Consider the following 18,798-nt stretch of genomic DNA (forward strand, 5'->3'; position numbering starts at 1 on the left):
TAAGTTAGGCAAGCCCAGATAGTTACTGGAAGGAAAAGATGAAAATAAGATGGTGGTGGTGGGGGTGGTACAGGGGACAACCTACATGTAAATGTTATGAGTAGTACCAGGGATGATCAATTGGTACCATGTTATGTGTGGTGTTTTTCAGGGAAGACTTTTCACTCAAGTTACGGATTGCGTGTCCATATTAAGGGGAAGACCTCAACCCTTCCTCTGTCCCCTGAATGAGTCTTCTCTCGGTTCCTATATGTCAGAATCATAGGCTCCAAAAATTAAGCTTCTCGTTGCACGTATCTTTTCAGAAAGAATGTCCTCTCCTAAGAGCAAGAGGGTAGTGAGATGAAAAAGAAATCAATATATTCCCTTTATTTATTCATTTGTTTGTTTGTTTATTTATTTATTTATTGAGATGGAGTCTCACTCTGTCACCTGGGCTGGACTGAAATGGCACAATCTTGGCTCACTGCAACCTCCGCCTTCCAGGCGATTCTCCTGCCTCAGCCTCCTGAGTAGCTGGGATTACAAGCAGGCCCCACCACGCCCAGCTAATTTTTGTATTTTTAGTAGAGACAGCATTTCACCATGTTGGTCAGGCTGGTCTGAAACTCCTGACCTCAGGTGATCCATCTGCCTCAGCCGTCCAAAGTGCTGGGATTACAGGCATGACCCACCACACCTGGTCTTTATCTTAATATCTAAATATTGCCTTTAAAATGAAAGACCCTGAGAAAATTACAAAGAGTATTTTGCTTTTTAGTAAACTGCTATACTGAATCACCACTAAACTGGCAATATGTGACATCAAAGGGTCATGAACAGCCTAGCTTGAGTCCAAAAGATCTGAGGCCTCCATTTTCACAGTAAAAGAATATCTGTTCCAAAGTAATTTTTGAGAATGAATAAAATCTTAAAACAAGTTAAGCAGTCCCATTTACAGTTATCATGGGGTATTGAAATCGTTGACCTGGAAGCTGAGTGACTCAGTGCACAGGGCCTTTGAGGTCAGAGCACTTGGGAAGTCAGGCTGACCTGGTAGAAGTGCACTCTGCTCCTAACTAGTGACTATGGTCAGATGCCCCGAGCACCAGTTTTACATTGCTTATATGTAAAATAAAGGAATGGGGAAACTGGACAAATGATCTCAAAATCTCTTCTAGGTCTAAACAATCATATATTTCTTTCCCAGGAAGTAGTCCTTAGGTATTTGTCCTTAACCTGCTTCTGTTTCAAGAAGATGGCTCTTTGTTTTTAGATGCAATATGAAAAAATATAACAATCATGCAAATTGCTATCTTTCTTTCTTTCTTTCTTTTTTTTTTTTTTAGATGGAGTTTCACTCTTGTTGCCCAGGCTGGAATGCAATGGTGTGATCTTGGTTCACTGCAACCTCTGCCTCCTGGGTTCAAGCAATTCTCCTGCCTCAGCCTTCTGAGTAGCTGGGATTACAGGCATGTGTCACCACCCCTGGATCATTTTATATTTTCAGTAGAGACAGGGTTTCATCATATTGGTCAGACTGGTCTCGAACTCCTGACCTCAGATGATCCATCTGCTTTGGCCTCCCAAAGTGCTAGGAGTACAGGCATGAGCCACTGCACCCAGCCGCACATTGCTGTTTTTCAATTCACACTTACTTTACCTGCTGTTTTTCAATTCACACTTACTTTACCTTCTCTTAGGGCAAAATCTAACAGAGACTAAGATATGGTGGAAACTAATATAGAAGAATTTCTCCAATGAAATAAGAATAGGATGTTGTTGTTTAAACTTCATGTACATTTAACATGGGCTAGTTTGTTTGCAGAACAGTAACACAAACCCAGTATTTGCCCCTAGCTGCTTATATTGGAAGGAAGTGGTGGCAGTTTACTCAAAATGAGTAAGAAAATAAATCAGCTAACAACTCAAGACTGTACAGCCATGCAGGCTGCCTTTTAAGCTTCTGACTTCTGATTTATTTTTCTTTCCCACCTTCCCGTGGCAAAGGCCAGTCAATGAATACTCAGATCAAGTGTCTGTCTGGAAAGCTGGCTGTCTTCCGGAAATACAATTAGGTATGAAAGAAAAGTCTCATCCCTTACCTCCTTAAACCATTACTCCACCCCTTTCACGGCAGAACACTAGAGTGGGAATGAGAAGAGTGGCCCTTGTGTGTCGCCTTAGTTCTTTCGACGGTATGGTCATAGCCATCTGTTTGTGGCATTGTACAAGGAGTCCGTTAAGGTACAAGGGGTGTGAGACCCAGTGACTGCCCCGAAAGTGCTTGTCACTAGAGCTTCTTTCCCTCACTTCTACTTGGCCTTGACATTTTTCTTTCAGAGGGTTGCCTCATACTGACTTCTGGTAAAATCTTGGAGCCCTAGGCCTAAGCCTGCTCAGCCTGTGCCTCCTTTGCTTCCTCCTCAGGGCCCATTCCGGTGGGACAGAAGTGCTACTTTGGGGATGGACTGAAACAAGTCCTTGGGCTTCCACTGGCCATTGCCACCTGCTTGATGTGGTGAGGAGGGGCCGTGCCTCTGCAGGCCCAGACCTGTAACCTGAAGATACTGCTGTGATGAGAATGGAGGAAGTGCATGTAACCCCTTCAGCACAATGCGTAGTGAACAGATAAGCTGTGAGCCTTGGGCATTATCACGATGCTGGTGGAGAAAGCCCGCACTGCTGCTAATGGAGGCTGACAGCCTGGGTTTGAATCCCCCCCATTTGGCATATAATCTTGGCAAAGTCTGAAAGCCTCAATTGCCTCGTTTGTAAAATGGGGAGATAGTGGGACTTGCTACCTGGGGCCGGGGCAGGATGGAGGGGGCGCATGAGGGTTAAGGCAGAGCTCAGCGGAGTGCACTCTAAGGATCCACGAATGTGAACGTTCGTTTTTACTACTGCCTCTGAGGACCCTGCCAACAAACCTGGCAGCTTCAAGCATCCGTGCCCCTAACCGAATAAGCTCTCTTAGGCCCTACAGGCAGGAAGACTTCCTTGAATTGGCGAGGGAGGCTGGTGGCGGAGTGGAGGACGCTCTGGAGGTGGGGCGGGCGGGGTGGACTTGACCCCGCGCCGGCGCCCGGCGGCTCGCCTGTGTGCGGCTCCGCTGCAAGGTCTCTCCCGGGACCGGGGCTGGCAGAGCGCGCGCCCGCAAGTAGGGGCCGGGCTGGGGACCCCGCCCAGGCGGCTGCGGCCGGATCCCCGGGGCTGGGCGCTGCTTGCAAAGCCGACGGGGCGGAGAGGAGCGTGGCGGGAGGAGGAGTAGAAGGGGGCTGGTCAAGGGAAGTGCGACGTGTCTGCGGAGCCTTTTTATACCTCCTTCCCGGGAGTCCGGCAGCCGCCGCCGCCGCCGTCCCTGCGTCCTTCGGTCTTCGCTCCCGGGATCCAGGCTCTCCGCCGCCAGCCAGCATGTCGGGGATCAAGAAGCAGAAGACGGTAGGCTTCCAGGCGCCGGCTTCCCTCCCCTCCGCCGCGCTGTACGCGCGGGCCCGCGCCCCCCAGACCCCCGGCACTCGGGTCCCACCCTCCCCGGGAGGTGGCGAGCGGGGCGTCGGGAGGAGGAGAAGGAGGAAGAGGAGGGCACGGAGGGAAGCAGGAGAGCCAGGCTCTGTGTGGGATTCCCGGGGCAGCCCCTCTCCACCCCGCGAGGTCGACACGCCCGCGAGAGACCCCGAGCTTCCCAAGTGGGTCCCTGTCAAGATCCAAGACCAGGGACAGGAAATCCCTTTTCTTTCTCAGGAACGCTTCCAGACCCGCCTTTTCTTCTGTAGGATCTCGGAGCAGATCGAGCTGACTCCAGGTCTGCCAGGTCTGCTCTCTGGGGTTTTGTCTATGGAACTTCCTTGGAGTGGGCTTTAATGACGGAGCATAGAGGAAACTGCAATTATCGAGGCTAACTGGAGGAAATTGCATCTCTACACTGGCGGGATTTAGCCCTCTAGTTCGATTCTGCTCCCTATCAGCACTGGGTGGCATCTCAAGTTCAGTAATGAGGGGTAGGGGTGCCCCTCAGTTTGGTGGAGTAAGATGAGTGGACGGTGTTGAGGAGGCGCGGTTTTACCCAGAATTAATCTGAACTGTCGTCTTTTAATGGGGAATATGAGGGTGTGTCAAAAAGAAAAGTTTCTTTTCCAGCAAGATGGGCACCTATAAATTTTGCATTCTTAAAAATGGCAGCAGTTCTATTTCTCAGTTATATCCCAATAAAGCTGGGGGAAAAAAACCCGAGAGCAGTAATCACAGACTCTTAGATTTGGAAGGAGCCTTCTAGACAGAAGTAGGGCAACGTCAGATGTGGTCAGCAAGCCTTGATAAAATCCCACTCAGCAGTATGTCCGCTAAACGGACCAACTTCAGCCATCATCCTGCAAGCCTCAGATGATTGTGCTGGTTACTGAATGGGTTGACCTCTCTCTAATAGGTAGACTTGCGATGGGCAAATAGTAGGTGCCCGATAAGTGTTTATTTCTATTCTTAATGTGTTTACCAAAATATCTTTGAAGTGTATTTGTGGTGGGCCAGGGGAGAGGTTTTAAAAAAAAAACAAAACATAAAACCAGGAAGTGGAAGGAGTGTGGAGGAGCCATGCAGGGCTAGAAGTGTCACTTGAGCAGCAAGAGAATGGGGTGGGGGCTCTGCGGCTTCTGGGGATCATATTGGACCAGCAGGAGGGTCCAGGATGTAGGTGGCATCAATTTGGGAAGGGACATTCATCAAAATCCAGCTGCCTTTCATAGGAGTAATTTTTTTTTTTTTTTTTTTTTTTTGAGATGGAGTTTCCCTCTTGTTACCCAGGCAGGAGTGCAATGGAGTGATCTCGGCTCACTGCAATCTCCGCCTCCTGGGTTCAGGCAATTCTCCTGCCTCAGCCTCCTGAATAGCTGGGATTACAGGCACGCGCCACTATGCCCAGCTAATTTTTTGTATTTTTAGTAGAGACGGGTTTTACCATGTTGATCAGGATGGTCTTGATCTCTTGACCTCGTGATCCACCCGCCTCGGCCTCCCAAAGTACTGGGATTACAGGCTTGAGCCACCGTGCCCGGCCAGGAGTAATTTTTAAGTGGGGGACTCGCTGCGTCGTAACATATTTTTAAAATAATAAATGAAAATCACTTGTATGTTATTCCTATTTAATATGATTAATTTCTGTAAAATCCGAAATAGTGTCTTCTAAATGGCAAGCTGCTGTGCCAGTAGCTTTTTATATCAGTGGGGTTTTAATTCCCACCTTCCAGCTTGTATCAAGAATTCCTTCTCAGTTGGGATAGGGGGCTTTGTCAAGCATTAGAAAGGGCCGGTGTGGTCTCTCCTCTTCATGCCTCCAGTTGGCAGGGGCTCAAGAAGAGGAGGGTTTGAGAACAGGGTCATTACAAATCAACTGAGGGGGCTCTACGTAGTCAGAAGCAGTGAGAAATTTGAGGGTTGGAGGGTTTGGTTTTTGTATTTACGCATCTTTTGTTGGGTGGGAGCATGTGCCTGTCTGTTTTATGCAGCGTTAAATTAACTCCTGAAACAGCTAACTGAAATAGAACTTTTCTGAATTTTGATTTAGTCTAACACAGTTATAACCCAGGCACCAAGCCAAGTTCCCAAAAGGGCTAGACAGGTACTATTGGCACTATTTACAGCAAGCCAGCTGTAAATGCATATGAAATCTCTCAAGCTTTAAATGTTAATTCAAAATGTGTTTTGAAACCTTGCAGGCCAAAGCAAAATCTGTCCCCTTGTGTGATCTCTGCACTAATCAATTATTTGGTAAGTCTTGACCTAAAGCTAGCTTAGGAGAGAAACTGGGCTGACCTTCTTAGACACTTATAGGAATCATCGCATTGTTTACTTCGTTGTCAAGAGAGGACAGTTAATTCACACAGCAGCCACTACAGTAACTTCAAATATTTGTTGAGTACCTACTGTGCGCCAGGTGGTATACTGGTGGGAGAGGGGGAAAAGGAGATACCTCTTTTCCAGGTTTTTTTGGCCACACTCTCTGGATGAATATTGACTTTCAGTTCAGACCACTCTAGGAAAAGTAGATAGTTTTGTTTTAATTAAAAGAGTATAGGATGATTTTTTTCATAAGCTTTAGAAAAACTAAATGTTCTTTTATAAAGGAAGGTAGCACATTCCTTCTGTGCTATGCATCTTTACCATGGAAACCAGAGAAACAGCTACCAGTCACATTCATCCCTTCATCCCTTCCACCCTGACTTACCTCCAACCCTGGCTACCCTTCCACCCCCGCCCCCTAGACACACACATAGACACCTAGGAGAAGGAAAGGGACAGGCTGCTTCTAGGGTACTGGAAAGAAGGGAAGGCAAAGGCCTGGGCCTTTCCTCTTGCATCATTTCCCGGATTAACATTTTTCAAGGTCCACAGACAGTGTTGTTATGTTCTGGAGACACCCAACCTGAAAACCTTCACTGAGATATTAAGTTATTTTCTGAAGGATCAAACACGACAATGATTACAAAGGAGTGAAAATATACTGAAAACCGCAGTGTTCTCCATGGATGTAAAGGATTATCCATACACCTTTTCCTTATTTATTTTCTTTTTTCTTCGAGACAGGGTCTTACTCAGTCACCTAGGCTGGAGTGCAGTGGCGTGATCTCGGCTAATTGCAACCTCCACCTCCTAGGTTCAAGCCGTTCTCTTGCCTCAGCCCCGCAAGTAGCTGGGATTACAAGCACCTGCTGTCATGCCCTGCTAATTACCTTTTCCTTATTTTCAGAACTGTGTAAAGTTTGACATTCTTTTTCTAGAAATAGCTACTTTTTTTTTTTTTAGATGGAGTCTCTCTCTGTCACCCAGGCTGGAGTGCAGTGATACAATCTTGGCTCACTGCAACCTCTGCCTCCCTGGTTCAAGTGATTCTCCTGCCTCAGCTACCCGAGTAGCCGAGACTACAAGCATGCACCACCAAGCCCGACTAATTTTTGTATTTTTTAGTAGAGATAGGGTTTTGCCATGTTGGCCAGGGCTGTTCTCAAACTCCTGACCTCAGGTGATCCACCTGCCTTGACTTCCCAAAGTTCTGGGATTGCAGGCATGAGCCACCATGCCTGGCCAGAAGTAATTACTTTTAAAACTATGTAAAGGCACTACCTAAGGCAAGACGGGAATTTCTAGATGAGTAACCACTGGAGGGAGGGAGAAACAAGCACTTCCTAGAGACCAGACACTCACACATACTGGATTTCATCTCATCCCCTCAGTAGCCCTCTTCTCAGGAAACAGCTTTGACTTCAGGGGAGGAGAAACACCAGGGGCAGGGCGCTACTGAAATTCAGATCTGTCCAGCATCAAAACTCACACTCTTGCTCTCTCTGTACTTCTGTTTCAGGATATAACTGCTCTGGCCCATAGTTTTCTCATCTGTAAAATGTGGATAATAACAACTTACCCCTTACAATTGTTTTGAGAAGTAAATAACTCCTAAAAATTGTCTTGCACAGCGCCAGACCCAGAGTTAGTACCTCATATGCAGCAGCTATTGTTTTGTTTTTGTATTAAACTATACTGTCATGGTTTGGCATACATAAAAAGAAAAAAAAAGCACATATCATACTGTTTTGAAGACTCAGTAAATGACAACAATCAGAATTTTTGTTTGTTTGTTTTGAAACAGGGTCTTACCCTGTCACTCAGGCTGGAGTGCAGTGGTGCTATAATGGGTTACTGCAGTCTGGACCTCCTAGGCTTAAGTGAGCCCCCTGCCTCAGCCTCCCAAGTACCTGGGACTACAGGTGCACAGTATCATGCCTGGCTAACTTTTAAAGTTTTGTGTGTGTGTGTGTGTGTTTTTTTTTGTAGAAATGAGGTCTCACTATGTTGCTCTGGCCAGTCTTGAACTCCTGAGCTGAAGTGATTCTTCTGCCTTGGCCTCCCAACCTGGCCAGCCAGAATATTTAATAAGGGAAAAACAAATGCAGAAATATAGAGGTGACCATTTGAATTCTTATTGTGAAAAGCTGGATAGAAGACACTGGCTGACAATTAGTGTAGAGGTACCAGAGTATCAATGAGTTTTTGCCAACAATTTTGGCCAAGAAAAATAATCCATGCATAAAGTAAATATTGAACTAACTTCTCTCCAGCCTTCCTGTGCCTTCAACTATTCGTATATATACCTTAAAATTAGTGTTTCCCAAGTCATGCCATCACCATTTATTAGATTATCTTCTTGGACTTTGGTCCAGTTAAAAGATAAATGTGGTTAACTTAGTTATATGTCTCTTTGAGATAGTTATCTTTGTCTTTTATCATTTTTCTGTTGATGCATGTGGCTCTGTGGTTTGCTCAGGACATAATTAGGCTTAGCTCTAACATGGAACCTTTAGGGAATGAGAGTCTGGGAAAGGCATCAATAATGTCAATCTCACTCCTAGGAGATTTCTGTTTATTTCAAAATCTATCACTAAACAGTAATGGACACTCATTAGGCTTTGTGTCTGGAAGTCTTAGGAAAATGCATAAACTAAAGGTAAATAAATATAAATATAATGCTAGCTCAACTGGTCTTTTAGCCCCTGGGTGATTTTTTCATACAACACTTGAAGCAGTATATATGCCCAGTACCTGACATTGCTCCTGGCACAGATGAGGTGTTCAATATTCATTGAATAAATGCATGAGTTAAATGGCTACAGAATTCATTAGAGGATGTATTTCCTCTTAGGAGCTACATTTTTCCAAGATTCCTCACTCTCTCCTTTTCTCTGTCTTTGCATGCTTGGTTATTTTTGACTGTGTATTTGTCATTACTACTGAAAAATTCTTTTCAGAGATTCTTTGAGGCCTAGGATGAGTGGCTGTGTTTTTAGAGAGGATTTGCTTTTGTTTCTGCCAGGTATCTGGCCCCCCTTTTAGCCTAGGACTACTTTAACTTAAATTTACCACTTTTTAAAGACCTAGGTGATGTGAACTTGGATTGCTATTTTGCACCTCCTTGTGCTTGTGACTACAGCTTTCCAGGGACCACCCTCCCCTTTTACACTCATTTTCTATGCCAAGACAACTGTCCTTGCAGTCTGTCTGAGTGGGAGGTAGGTTTATTTTGGTTCACCCTTATTTTTAGAGTATAGTGTTTAGGAGCCCAGCTTAACTTGAAGAAGACCTTTTTTACTTTTCACTTGAGTGGGTTCTGGGCTTTGATTTCTGTTCCACCTCTCTCAGTGAAGCTGTCAAAATCGGTTTACTTATGCTCCTCTCAGCAAATATGCCCCATAAGGATAAAAGTACCTCTCTGCTTAGTTAGCTCTTTGAGTTCCTGCTTTCTTCCAGATTTTGGCCTCATAGTTTCTTCCCATTTTGTCAGCTATTTGTTGTTTTAAATTTTTTTTTTTTTTTTTTTTTTTAGATGGAGTCTTCCTCTGTCACCCGGGCTCAAGTGTGGTGGCATGATCTTGGCTCACTGCAACCTCCTCCTTCCAAGTTCAAGCAATTCTCGTGCCTCAGCCTCCTGAGTACTGGGATTACAGGCATGCATCATCATGCCAGGCTAATTTTTGGATTTTTAGTAGAGATGGGGTTTCACCATGTTGGCCAGGCTCATCTCGAACTTCTGACCTCAAGTGATTCACCTGCCTCCCAAAGTACTGGGATTACAGGTGTGAGCCACCACACCTCGCCTGAAGTTTTAAATCAGATTATTTTACATCATTACCAGCATTTATAGTTATTTTCAGTGAAAGCATCAGTCTGAATAACCTAACCCATCACTGCTTGAAATAGAAACTGCCACCTCTTCTAGATTCCTGTGAATCATTACCATCTCCTGTCATACCTATACCTGACCAGACCTGTGTCACTCTCATAAAAGGAGTACTTTATGAACATAGCTAGTCAAAAATATTTAATTTAATCCTTTTTTCCCTAGTATGTACTACAGCATAGAGTGGGAAGTGCTCACCTTGTCTTGGTGGTCTCTGCCTATCCAGACATCCTTAGAGATGTGCACTGTCCTATCTGATCCTTCGTGTTAGTCCAGTTCAAGTGCATTCTTATCTGAAAGGCCCTTTCAGTTTAAACAGCTCTCCTTACTTCCTTCATGCTCTCCTGGGTACCCTGAGGCCATTTTGCTGCTCTAGCACAACTCTGAGGTTGTGGGGGATGAATTTGGTGTGATTAGTTAAGGTCCTTGACATGTCCCTAGTACTCCCAGGAGTCTGGGAACTAGTTTCCTACTTTGCTGTGACCATGCAGGCACCCAAGCTTGCTTTTCTTCTTTCGCTCTCTCTCTTTCTTTCTTCTTTTTTTTTTGAGATGGAATCTTGCTCTGTTGCCCAGGCTGGAGTGCTGTGGCACGATCTCGGCTCAGTGCAACCTCCGCCTCTTGGGTTCAAGCCATTCTCCTGCGTTGGCCTCCTGAGTATCTAGGACTACCAGCACGTGCCACCACACCCGGCTAATTTTTATATTTTTAGTGGAAACAGGGTTTCACCATATTGGCCAAGCTGTCTCAAACGTCTGACCTCATGATCCACCTGCTTGGCCTCCAAAAGTGCCGGGATTACAGGGGTGAGCCACCGTGCCGGCCTGCTTCTCTTTTAATAAAGATTAAAGCTTTTCAGGAAGGTTAATTGGTTTGTCATAAACATTGGATTCAATACAAATTTTGTCTTCTTGTTCTCTTTTCCTGTTCCCCAAATTTTGAAAAATTTACAATAAATTGTCTGGGTTTGGTGGCTCATGCCTATAATTCCACGACTTTGAGAATCTGAGGCTGGTGGATCACTTGAGTGCAGGGAACCTCATCTCTACAAAAATAAGAAATTAGCCAGGTGTGGTGGTGTGGGCCTATAGTCCCAGCTATCCAGAAGGCTGAGGTTGGGATCACCTGAGCACTGGAGGTCAAGGCTACGTGAGCCATGATATGCCACTACACTCCAGCCAGGGTGACAGAGTGAGACTGTCTCACAAAAACCTCAACAAAACAAACAAACAAACAAACAAACAATAAATTGGTGCACAAGGTGAATTTTTTTTTCTCTGTGCAAAAGAGCTACTATATTAAAACTTGAAATATAACTTGCTTCTGATGACACTGGTGTATAAAATAGATTCCATCAGTTGACTGATACGACTTCTTTTAAAATCTTATCAGCATCCCTTTCTAGATGTCAAATTTATGACTGAAGTTGATTTTGCTATAATCGGTATCGTGCAGGCATGACTGTAATATAAGCATGACAAATTCAATTTGTATAGCATCAAATATTAACTTTTGGGAATAAAAGCATATAGCCTGTGACGACAAAAATTTTTTAAAACAGTTACATAAATATATTATGTCAAATATGTCAAATGCTGCATCATTAGTAGTGATAATTTCTGTTAGTCAATATTTGATTTAAATGTCTAGTTAACACCTACTTTATGTTTTATTATTGATTTATTATGAAAAGTATTAATTTTTATCCACCAAGCATCTACATCCAGTCCCATACTATAATTACTTTTTAAAAAATTTTATGTTGGGTATGTGCTTTTAAAGTCATTTGTAGACTTTATGGATTTAAATCACCTAGAAGAAAATCTGAGATTTTATCCCTATAAACTTTCTTCATCTATACCCTCCGAGAATCATTATTAATTTATGAATAATTCATGCCTTCCCAATTTCCAGCCAAGTCAACAACTCAAGACATTAGTGATGATTTTTTTTATTTTCATACATTTGCTAGTGTTGAAATCTGACTTAACTTTTTGCTCTCTGGTGGAGTCCCATGTGTATTAGTTTGTTTCCTTAAGATCTCTAAAATCCTTTCCTGTTTCAGTTCCTGTCAAAATCCTCACTTATGTATTTGTTTACCTCACTCACTCAATATTTATTGAATGACTAAACCAGGAACTCTGTATAATTAATAATAGCTATTAAAGCCTTATATTCTTTAGTTATAGTAGTCTATTCACTGTCTTTAAATCTATTCTAAACATGGCATTTGCCTTTTCTAATCGAGGCACTCCACCCACACTTTTATATTTGTCAACGTTCTGCCCAGTAAGTCTTGCGGTGGCCTTGGGCCAAAAGCAATAAAGTTCCCTATTAACTTTTCTTACATTTCTTCATTCATTTTTCTACTAAGTTAACATTATTTACTCTATATTAAGGCTGTCTCTACTTAAAAAAAATCTGTGTGTGTGTGTGTGTGTGTGTGTGTGTGTGTGTGTGTTTAAAAAGAATTCTAGTATTTACTTCTGGAAGGAAAATTAAGAGCGTACCTTCAAGCCCTTAATATGACAGTTGATATACAGTGTTAAGAGCTGTGCTAGGCTCTACAGCCATTCTTTGGGCTGACTGCGTGGGATACTCTCACTAAGCTAGAACTCTGATCACTCCACCACACACTTATCACTTTTCTCTTTATCATTTTCTTCAGCTGTATTTCCTCTTTCATCCACCAAGAAATATTTTCCATAAACAAAACTTCCTCCCAGTTGGTTTATTACATTCTGGACTTAGCTTTAGCATTTTGTTGTGGCATTCTGGGGACAGAAAACACAGACCAAAAAGCACTATTTGAAAGATGTAACTTGACTATTTTGAAATATTTTTGATTGACAGGACTCTTTCTCTTTAGAAAATTCAAACCTTTCCCACCTCACTCAAGTCTTCCTTAAAGCTTAAACCTTCTCAAATGGTTTAATCATTTTATTAAAAAAAAAAAAGGATGCCATTGATTAGATAGCATGCAATGCAGATGAAGTTGTATTCAGTAAAGGCTGGACCAAGTTCAGTTATAACCAAAACCTCAGTTCTGTTTTACCTCTAAATCAATCCATTTCCATTGCTTCCTAAGTTCACAAAGTACTATGAAGTTGATTATAGTAACCATGTGTGGTCCTCCCAGGACCTAAACTGCTGACTCCCAATAAAGAGTGCTTTCCCAGATTACGTGAGTAATTATGGCTCTTGAGCCACTGGGTCACTAGTACAACAATGATTTGAGTAGTTACTAAAAAATAACCAAACCATAACTAAAATGTCTTTTCATTTGTCCTTTATGTTTAAGTTAGCCAACAGAATAAGAAGACATCAAATAAAACCTAGACATTAAAATTCCAATTGTGGAATTTGCATATTTGTCTGAAGTTTCTTTTTTTAGAGCATGTTTTGTTAGAAAATTCCTACTCTGTTGTGTTCTGTTCGTTGCCATCATTTATTCAGCACTGGCCTGTACATTAACTCTTTGACTCTTCACCATTTTATGAAACAAGTTCGTGAATAAATAGTCAGAAGGGAACTCATTTAACTGAAATGGGTCTTTAGAGAGTTATCCAAAGGAGAAGCCAGAATTTTATTAACTTCTCTGTAGTTAATAAGATGTTTATTTCATAGAGACAATGAGACTTCATGCCATGTAGCCAACACAGCTAGATTAGGTAACTAGTAATGTATTACTGCTTCATTTGTGAAATATTCTGGCAGCTGTCTACTGCTAATATCTCAAGATAATAATAATGAATGCTATTGAGAAACATTCCCCAGCACATTTATTAAAAAAAGAGTAAATAGCATAAATTTATAAATACATGTTACCCTCACTATCACACACATTTCTTTCTTTATGGTAACATAAGGTGAATAATTAGAAAATAAATTTTCTTTGTTTTCAGACTCAAAACTGTATGGGTAATAGCTTTTATTCCCTCTCTTATGGCTGTGTCAGTATTCAGCAAATGTGAACAGAATAATGTGTGTCCATTAAAGCTGTTGATACTTGAGCCAAGTTATAATTATTAATATGATTTGTAGATAATAAAAAAGAAACTAGAACACCAGTGCATTTTTTGCACAATAAAAATTTGACCCAATTCAAGGTCAATGCTTAAGGATGTTGTCAACCAGATAATGCTTCCATTTCATTGGAAATCAATGAAGAGAACTTAGAAATCATGGGATTGTAAAAGGTATGTTCCACGGTGTTTGGAAGAAAGCTATAGGAGTGTAGTCTCCTTCTAACACATAAGTAAGGGAAGTCCAAGTTTTTCAGCAATCCTGGGCTAGCATTTCAGTGATAGGTACTAGGAAGGTTCGTATTCCCATTCCCAGGAGATGACTGTGTAAAAAGATGGAGCCCATACTCATGCTGAAGAGGGCAGCATTGGCTGGGTGTATTTCAGGGGATGAAATTGAAGTATTTTACTGGAGAAGAGTTGCATTATTTAAATAAAAAAAATCATGGCAACTGCATAGAAATTAAATCACAGAATATATGTCTTCACAGTGGGATACAAAATTCTGTCTAAAGGCTGTGTTGTCTCTGCACAGTTAGCCACATTTAGGAAATGGAAAAATCTGGGTCATCATAAATACCCGGTTTCTTCCGTTTTCTTCTCAGTGTTGAGGCTGTGACTCAAAAAGCCTTTTACACATCACACTCTATTATTAATCCTTGTTGACATAGTAACATCCCTGGGGATTCAGAAAGGCACCTTGTATACCCAACAGGGTTTCCCAAATAGAAGAAAGGAACAAGCATGTATTCAGGGACTATCCATACAGTATCCCATCTCATTCTCAAAATAACCTATGAAATAGTTCTTGTCCCTGTATTATAGTAGAGAACTCTGAAGCTTGTTGAGGCTAAGTAACTTGCCTCAGGATGCGTAGCCCTAAGTAGGAGAGCTGGAACACAAGTGCCATGTTTTCAATCATTCTTATTTTTCTTCAGTGAATATAACATATAATGGATACTACGACTATGAGAATGCAAAAGGATTTTTTGATTATTTAAACATGCATTTTAATTTTGTCTTTGCAGACTAAAAGGATGATGCAGGTGATTTGAAAGGGATTTTCCCTAAGGGCTTTTTGGAATGTTGTATAATCTTTAGAAGATGGGGATTTTAGCAAATGCTATTAAAAGGCAATAAATGTTAGTTCAGTTGAGGCTCTGTGGCCAGTTTTAGGAACAGTAGTCTTTGGAATTGAACCCAACATTTCACCTTAAGAATACAAGGCTTCAGTGTTCTAGTGGGTGAATGCATGCACTCAAGAATAAGTGTTTTTAGAAATAATTGCAGTGACTTACACGTAACTCTAGACCCAGCCTTGTTCATTATGTGAGTGCTGCACAGTCGAGCATTCATGAGTTACAAGTTCCCAGAGCCCCACAAGCTATGGGCCTGTTCTCTGGTTGTACCAGAGGTTTCATCAGCATTTCCATTGCTCAGCTCAGAATTTTAATTCATGGTTCAGGGAGATTGTTTTGTATACACAGCCTGATAATCTGAACCAACTGAGAAAAAAAATATAAAGAAAATACACAGGAGGCTGAGGCAGGAGAATTGCCTGAACCTAGGAGGCAGAGGTTGTAGTGAGCCGAGATTGCGCCATTGCACTCCAGCCTGGGTAACAAGAGCGAAACTCTGTCTCAAAAAAAAAAGAAGAAGAAGAAAAAAAAGAAAATACAGAGAGGTAGCAAAGTACAGCCTACAGTGAAATACCAACAGGTCTAGTGTTAGCAAGGGCAGCTGGGACCTGGGTTGAACACTATACTTTTTGTGGCTTTGAGCATCTTCTGATTGCAGTTACACATTTCAGGAGACTCAATTTCATGTGTGTTGTATTGCCATAAGGTAATTGCTACCTCCCTATATTATAATGGAGTTCTTCTGGGCGTGCATAATACCTTTTCTTCATCATGCTTATCAAGACTTATTTATACAATCTTATCAATTATTCCTTGTAGTTCTACACAATAGGTAGTACAAGTATTGCAAATCATAGATGAGGCCACTAAAATAAAGAAATGAGATAAATTCCCTGCAGTCTTCTCGTGGGGCAATGTAAAAGTAGAGACAACCAGAAAACTCAGTCTTGTAGACCAGGGGTTAGCCAATCATATCCTGTGGGCTGAACCACAGTCACCTGCCTGTTTTGGTAGGCCTATAAGCTAAGAATGGTTTGTACACTTTTTAAAAGATTGATGGGGAAAAGTCAAAGGAAAAATTATATTTTGTGGTATAAAAAGTATATGAAATTAAAATTTTGGTGTCTATAGATAAAGCTTTTGAAACATACTATGCCTATTCATTTACACATTGTCTGTGGCTGCTTTTACAGCAAGGATGGGTATTTCTGTGTGGCCAGCAAGGCTGAGAATATATACTATCTGATCCTTTAAGAAAAATTTGCCACCTTCCACTATATGGAGTGGGGGCCACTGTTCATTTAGGAGATGCTTAGGCCAATGGCCTGTCAGCATGTACCTCTATATGTCTGAATTCAGAGAGCTGAGTACTAGCTGTACCTCATGAGCCCCATTGAATTGTGTTTGGTGTATTGTGATTGTTTTATTAAAATATTATTTTTTAAAAGTTCTGTGGAACTCACTATTGTGTCTACTGTAATGATATTGAGATTATTTATTTCGACATTCCCTTTATAAATATCTCTAGAATTTTCTTTATTTTTAATTTTTTTTTGGTAGAGATGGCTCTCACTGTGTTGCCCAGGCTGGTCTTGAACTCCTGGCCTCAAGCAATCCTCTCACCTTGGCCTCCTAAAGTACTGGGATTACAGGTGTGAGCTGCTGTGTCTAGCCTGGGATTTTCTTTCTATTCTCTTTATAAAGATATATAGGGAGACATTTCTGTCTAGTTTTACTACCAGAATGCTTAATTTTTTCTGAGCTCGGTGTGTGTGTGTGTGTGTGTGTGTGTGTGTGTGTGTGTGTGTCCAATCCCTTTGGAAACTGTGAATTTTGGGACCATCCAGGTTTTCCCCCTCAAGATACCTGCCAGAAAGCTCAGAAGTGAATTTTTGGCTTACTTTTTTTTTTCGCACCAGCCTTATGCTTGGCACTACTTAACTTTATGCCCCTATGTTGTTCTTCTCTTTCCTTTTTCTTCTCCACTTCTGATTGATGAGCTTTATATATCTTCTAAGTCACTGAATACTTTAAAGAACTCTACAGAAAGTTAAAATACAAAGTTAATAGTAAGACACCTTTGAACCTTAGTTCTAGAACATCCCACAGCACTCCTTGACCTTTCTACCTCAGGGAACACCTTTCCTTCTGCCTGTCATCTTGGGACTCTGCAGAGCTCTGTGCCTGCAGGGCCTAGAGCCAGTCCACACAGTCCTCATCGAGGGCTTTGTGGTCTAATGTTCTACTCTTTCTGCAGGCTTACAAATCAACCCCTTCAAGACTGATAAAGGCAGAGAGCAAGGGTTCTTTAGTATCTAGAGTCCAGAGAACTCAGGAAGGTTGTGAACTTGGATGGGTAAACATTTTTCTTTTTTTTGAGACAGAGTCTTGCTCTGTCACCTAGGCTAGAGTGCAGTGGCACAATCTCGGCTCACTGCAACCTCTGCCTCCTGGATTCAAGTAATTCTCTTGCCTCAGCCTCCTTAATAGCTGGGATTACAGGTGTGTGCCACCATACCCAGCCAATTTTTTATATTTTTGGTAGAGATGGGGTTTCACCATGTTGGCCAGGTTGGTCTTGAACTCCTTGCCTCAAGTGATCATTCTCCTTCAGCCTCCCAAAGTGCTGGGATTACAGGCATGAGCCACCACACCCAGTGGTAAAAGTTTTCATAACGTGAAACAGAAATTTAGCATTTTATTCAATTATGAAGACAGGTAACAAACCACAGCAATATTAGCCGTACTTGTGACTATGTCACCAGTAGAAACCACGATACTTTCATGTCACATTGTATTGTTGCAGATACTGCAAAATATCTGTGGTCTTTGTTACTAGAAAATTAAGATCTATAAAAGGTTTATAAAAGTTTTAAAAATTACTTCACAATAAGATTATAGCAGTCTACCTAGACGGTTAGTTCTCATCAGTTAATATGTTGCTAAAGAAGTGTATTTATTACTGTGCTATAATTTTTAAAAACCATTTTGTTAATGTAATTCTTTTTCTTTTATTGGCATTTAAAAACTTTTCAGAGAGGGGATCCATAGGCGACCATAGAGGCTTTTGACTCCAAAAAGGATAAAAAACCTCTGTGCCTGGGGGTACCCACATGCATGTATGCACACACAGACACAGATACACAATTTTTACACAGATTCACAAAGTTTCAAGGAGTTATAGACTCCTCTTATGTCTGCAAACTGCCGTTTAAGATCTTATGCCCTATTGGCTAAAATTCAAAATAGCGGGTCATAAGAGGGAGGGCCTTTATTCTATTGTCTTTTTAAAACCCTGTTTAAAGGAATCTTTTCTAGGAATGACTTACAACACCCTCTTAGTCATAGCATTGGCACTTGCTGTTATCATTTAGCATTATCTTTCTTCTATAAGACAAGGAGTATATATGTACTTATGAAGTCATTCTCTTGGTTTATACCATTATCAACTAGATATTTGTCACTGAAAAGTTAAAAATCTACCTCTTCACCCTCTTTGAATTGTAGTTTGCGTTAAAAAGATTTGCACATTTGAATTTTTGAAACTGGTATGTGTGTATTTCATAAGTTTGGAATTGGATAAAAAGTACAAATATTACTACAAGTTAATGACATAATCACTTTTGTATTCTTCTGTGCCATGAGTGGTTTTGTTGCTGTTCCTAAGCCAAGCATATTTATTATTTAGGTATAGGAAAACAAAGGTTCATCTGGGAATATAATTTTCTGCTAATACGCTGTGTTGTAAGTCCCTGTTTAGGGTTTACTTATACCTGCATAGGTTTTATGGCTTCCTGGGTTTCATTCATAACATTGCTATTCTGAATGCATCTCTTAATTTAGTGAGATCTGGGCACAGCCTTAGAGATTATGTAGTCCAGTTTTTCTCCCCCTGCTAAGCTTCACAAAATACTGATGCCTGTGCCACACT

At 41.6% G+C, this 18,798-nt stretch overlaps 1 protein-coding gene across 2 annotated transcripts in view; it reads left to right on the forward strand.

The window, feature by feature from the left end:
* The first annotated feature begins 3,320 nt into the window (after nt 1-3,320).
* PAPSS2 (3'-phosphoadenosine 5'-phosphosulfate synthase 2) overlaps nt 3,321-18,798 on the forward strand; it is a 93,084-nt gene continuing 77,606 nt past the window's right edge. For both annotated transcript variants that reach the window (XM_009009926.5, XM_002756365.7), the window contains exon 1: nt 3,321-3,420. In XM_009009926.5, the coding sequence (XP_009008174.3) occupies nt 3,394-3,420 (27 nt within the window). In that variant the 5' untranslated portion in view covers nt 3,321-3,393. The remainder of the gene's footprint in view (nt 3,421-18,798) is intronic.

Source organism: Callithrix jacchus, chromosome 12, assembly GCF_049354715.1.
Source record: "Callithrix jacchus isolate 240 chromosome 12, calJac240_pri, whole genome shotgun sequence".
In the NCBI taxonomy this organism is placed as follows: Eukaryota; Metazoa; Chordata; class Mammalia; order Primates; family Cebidae; genus Callithrix; species Callithrix jacchus.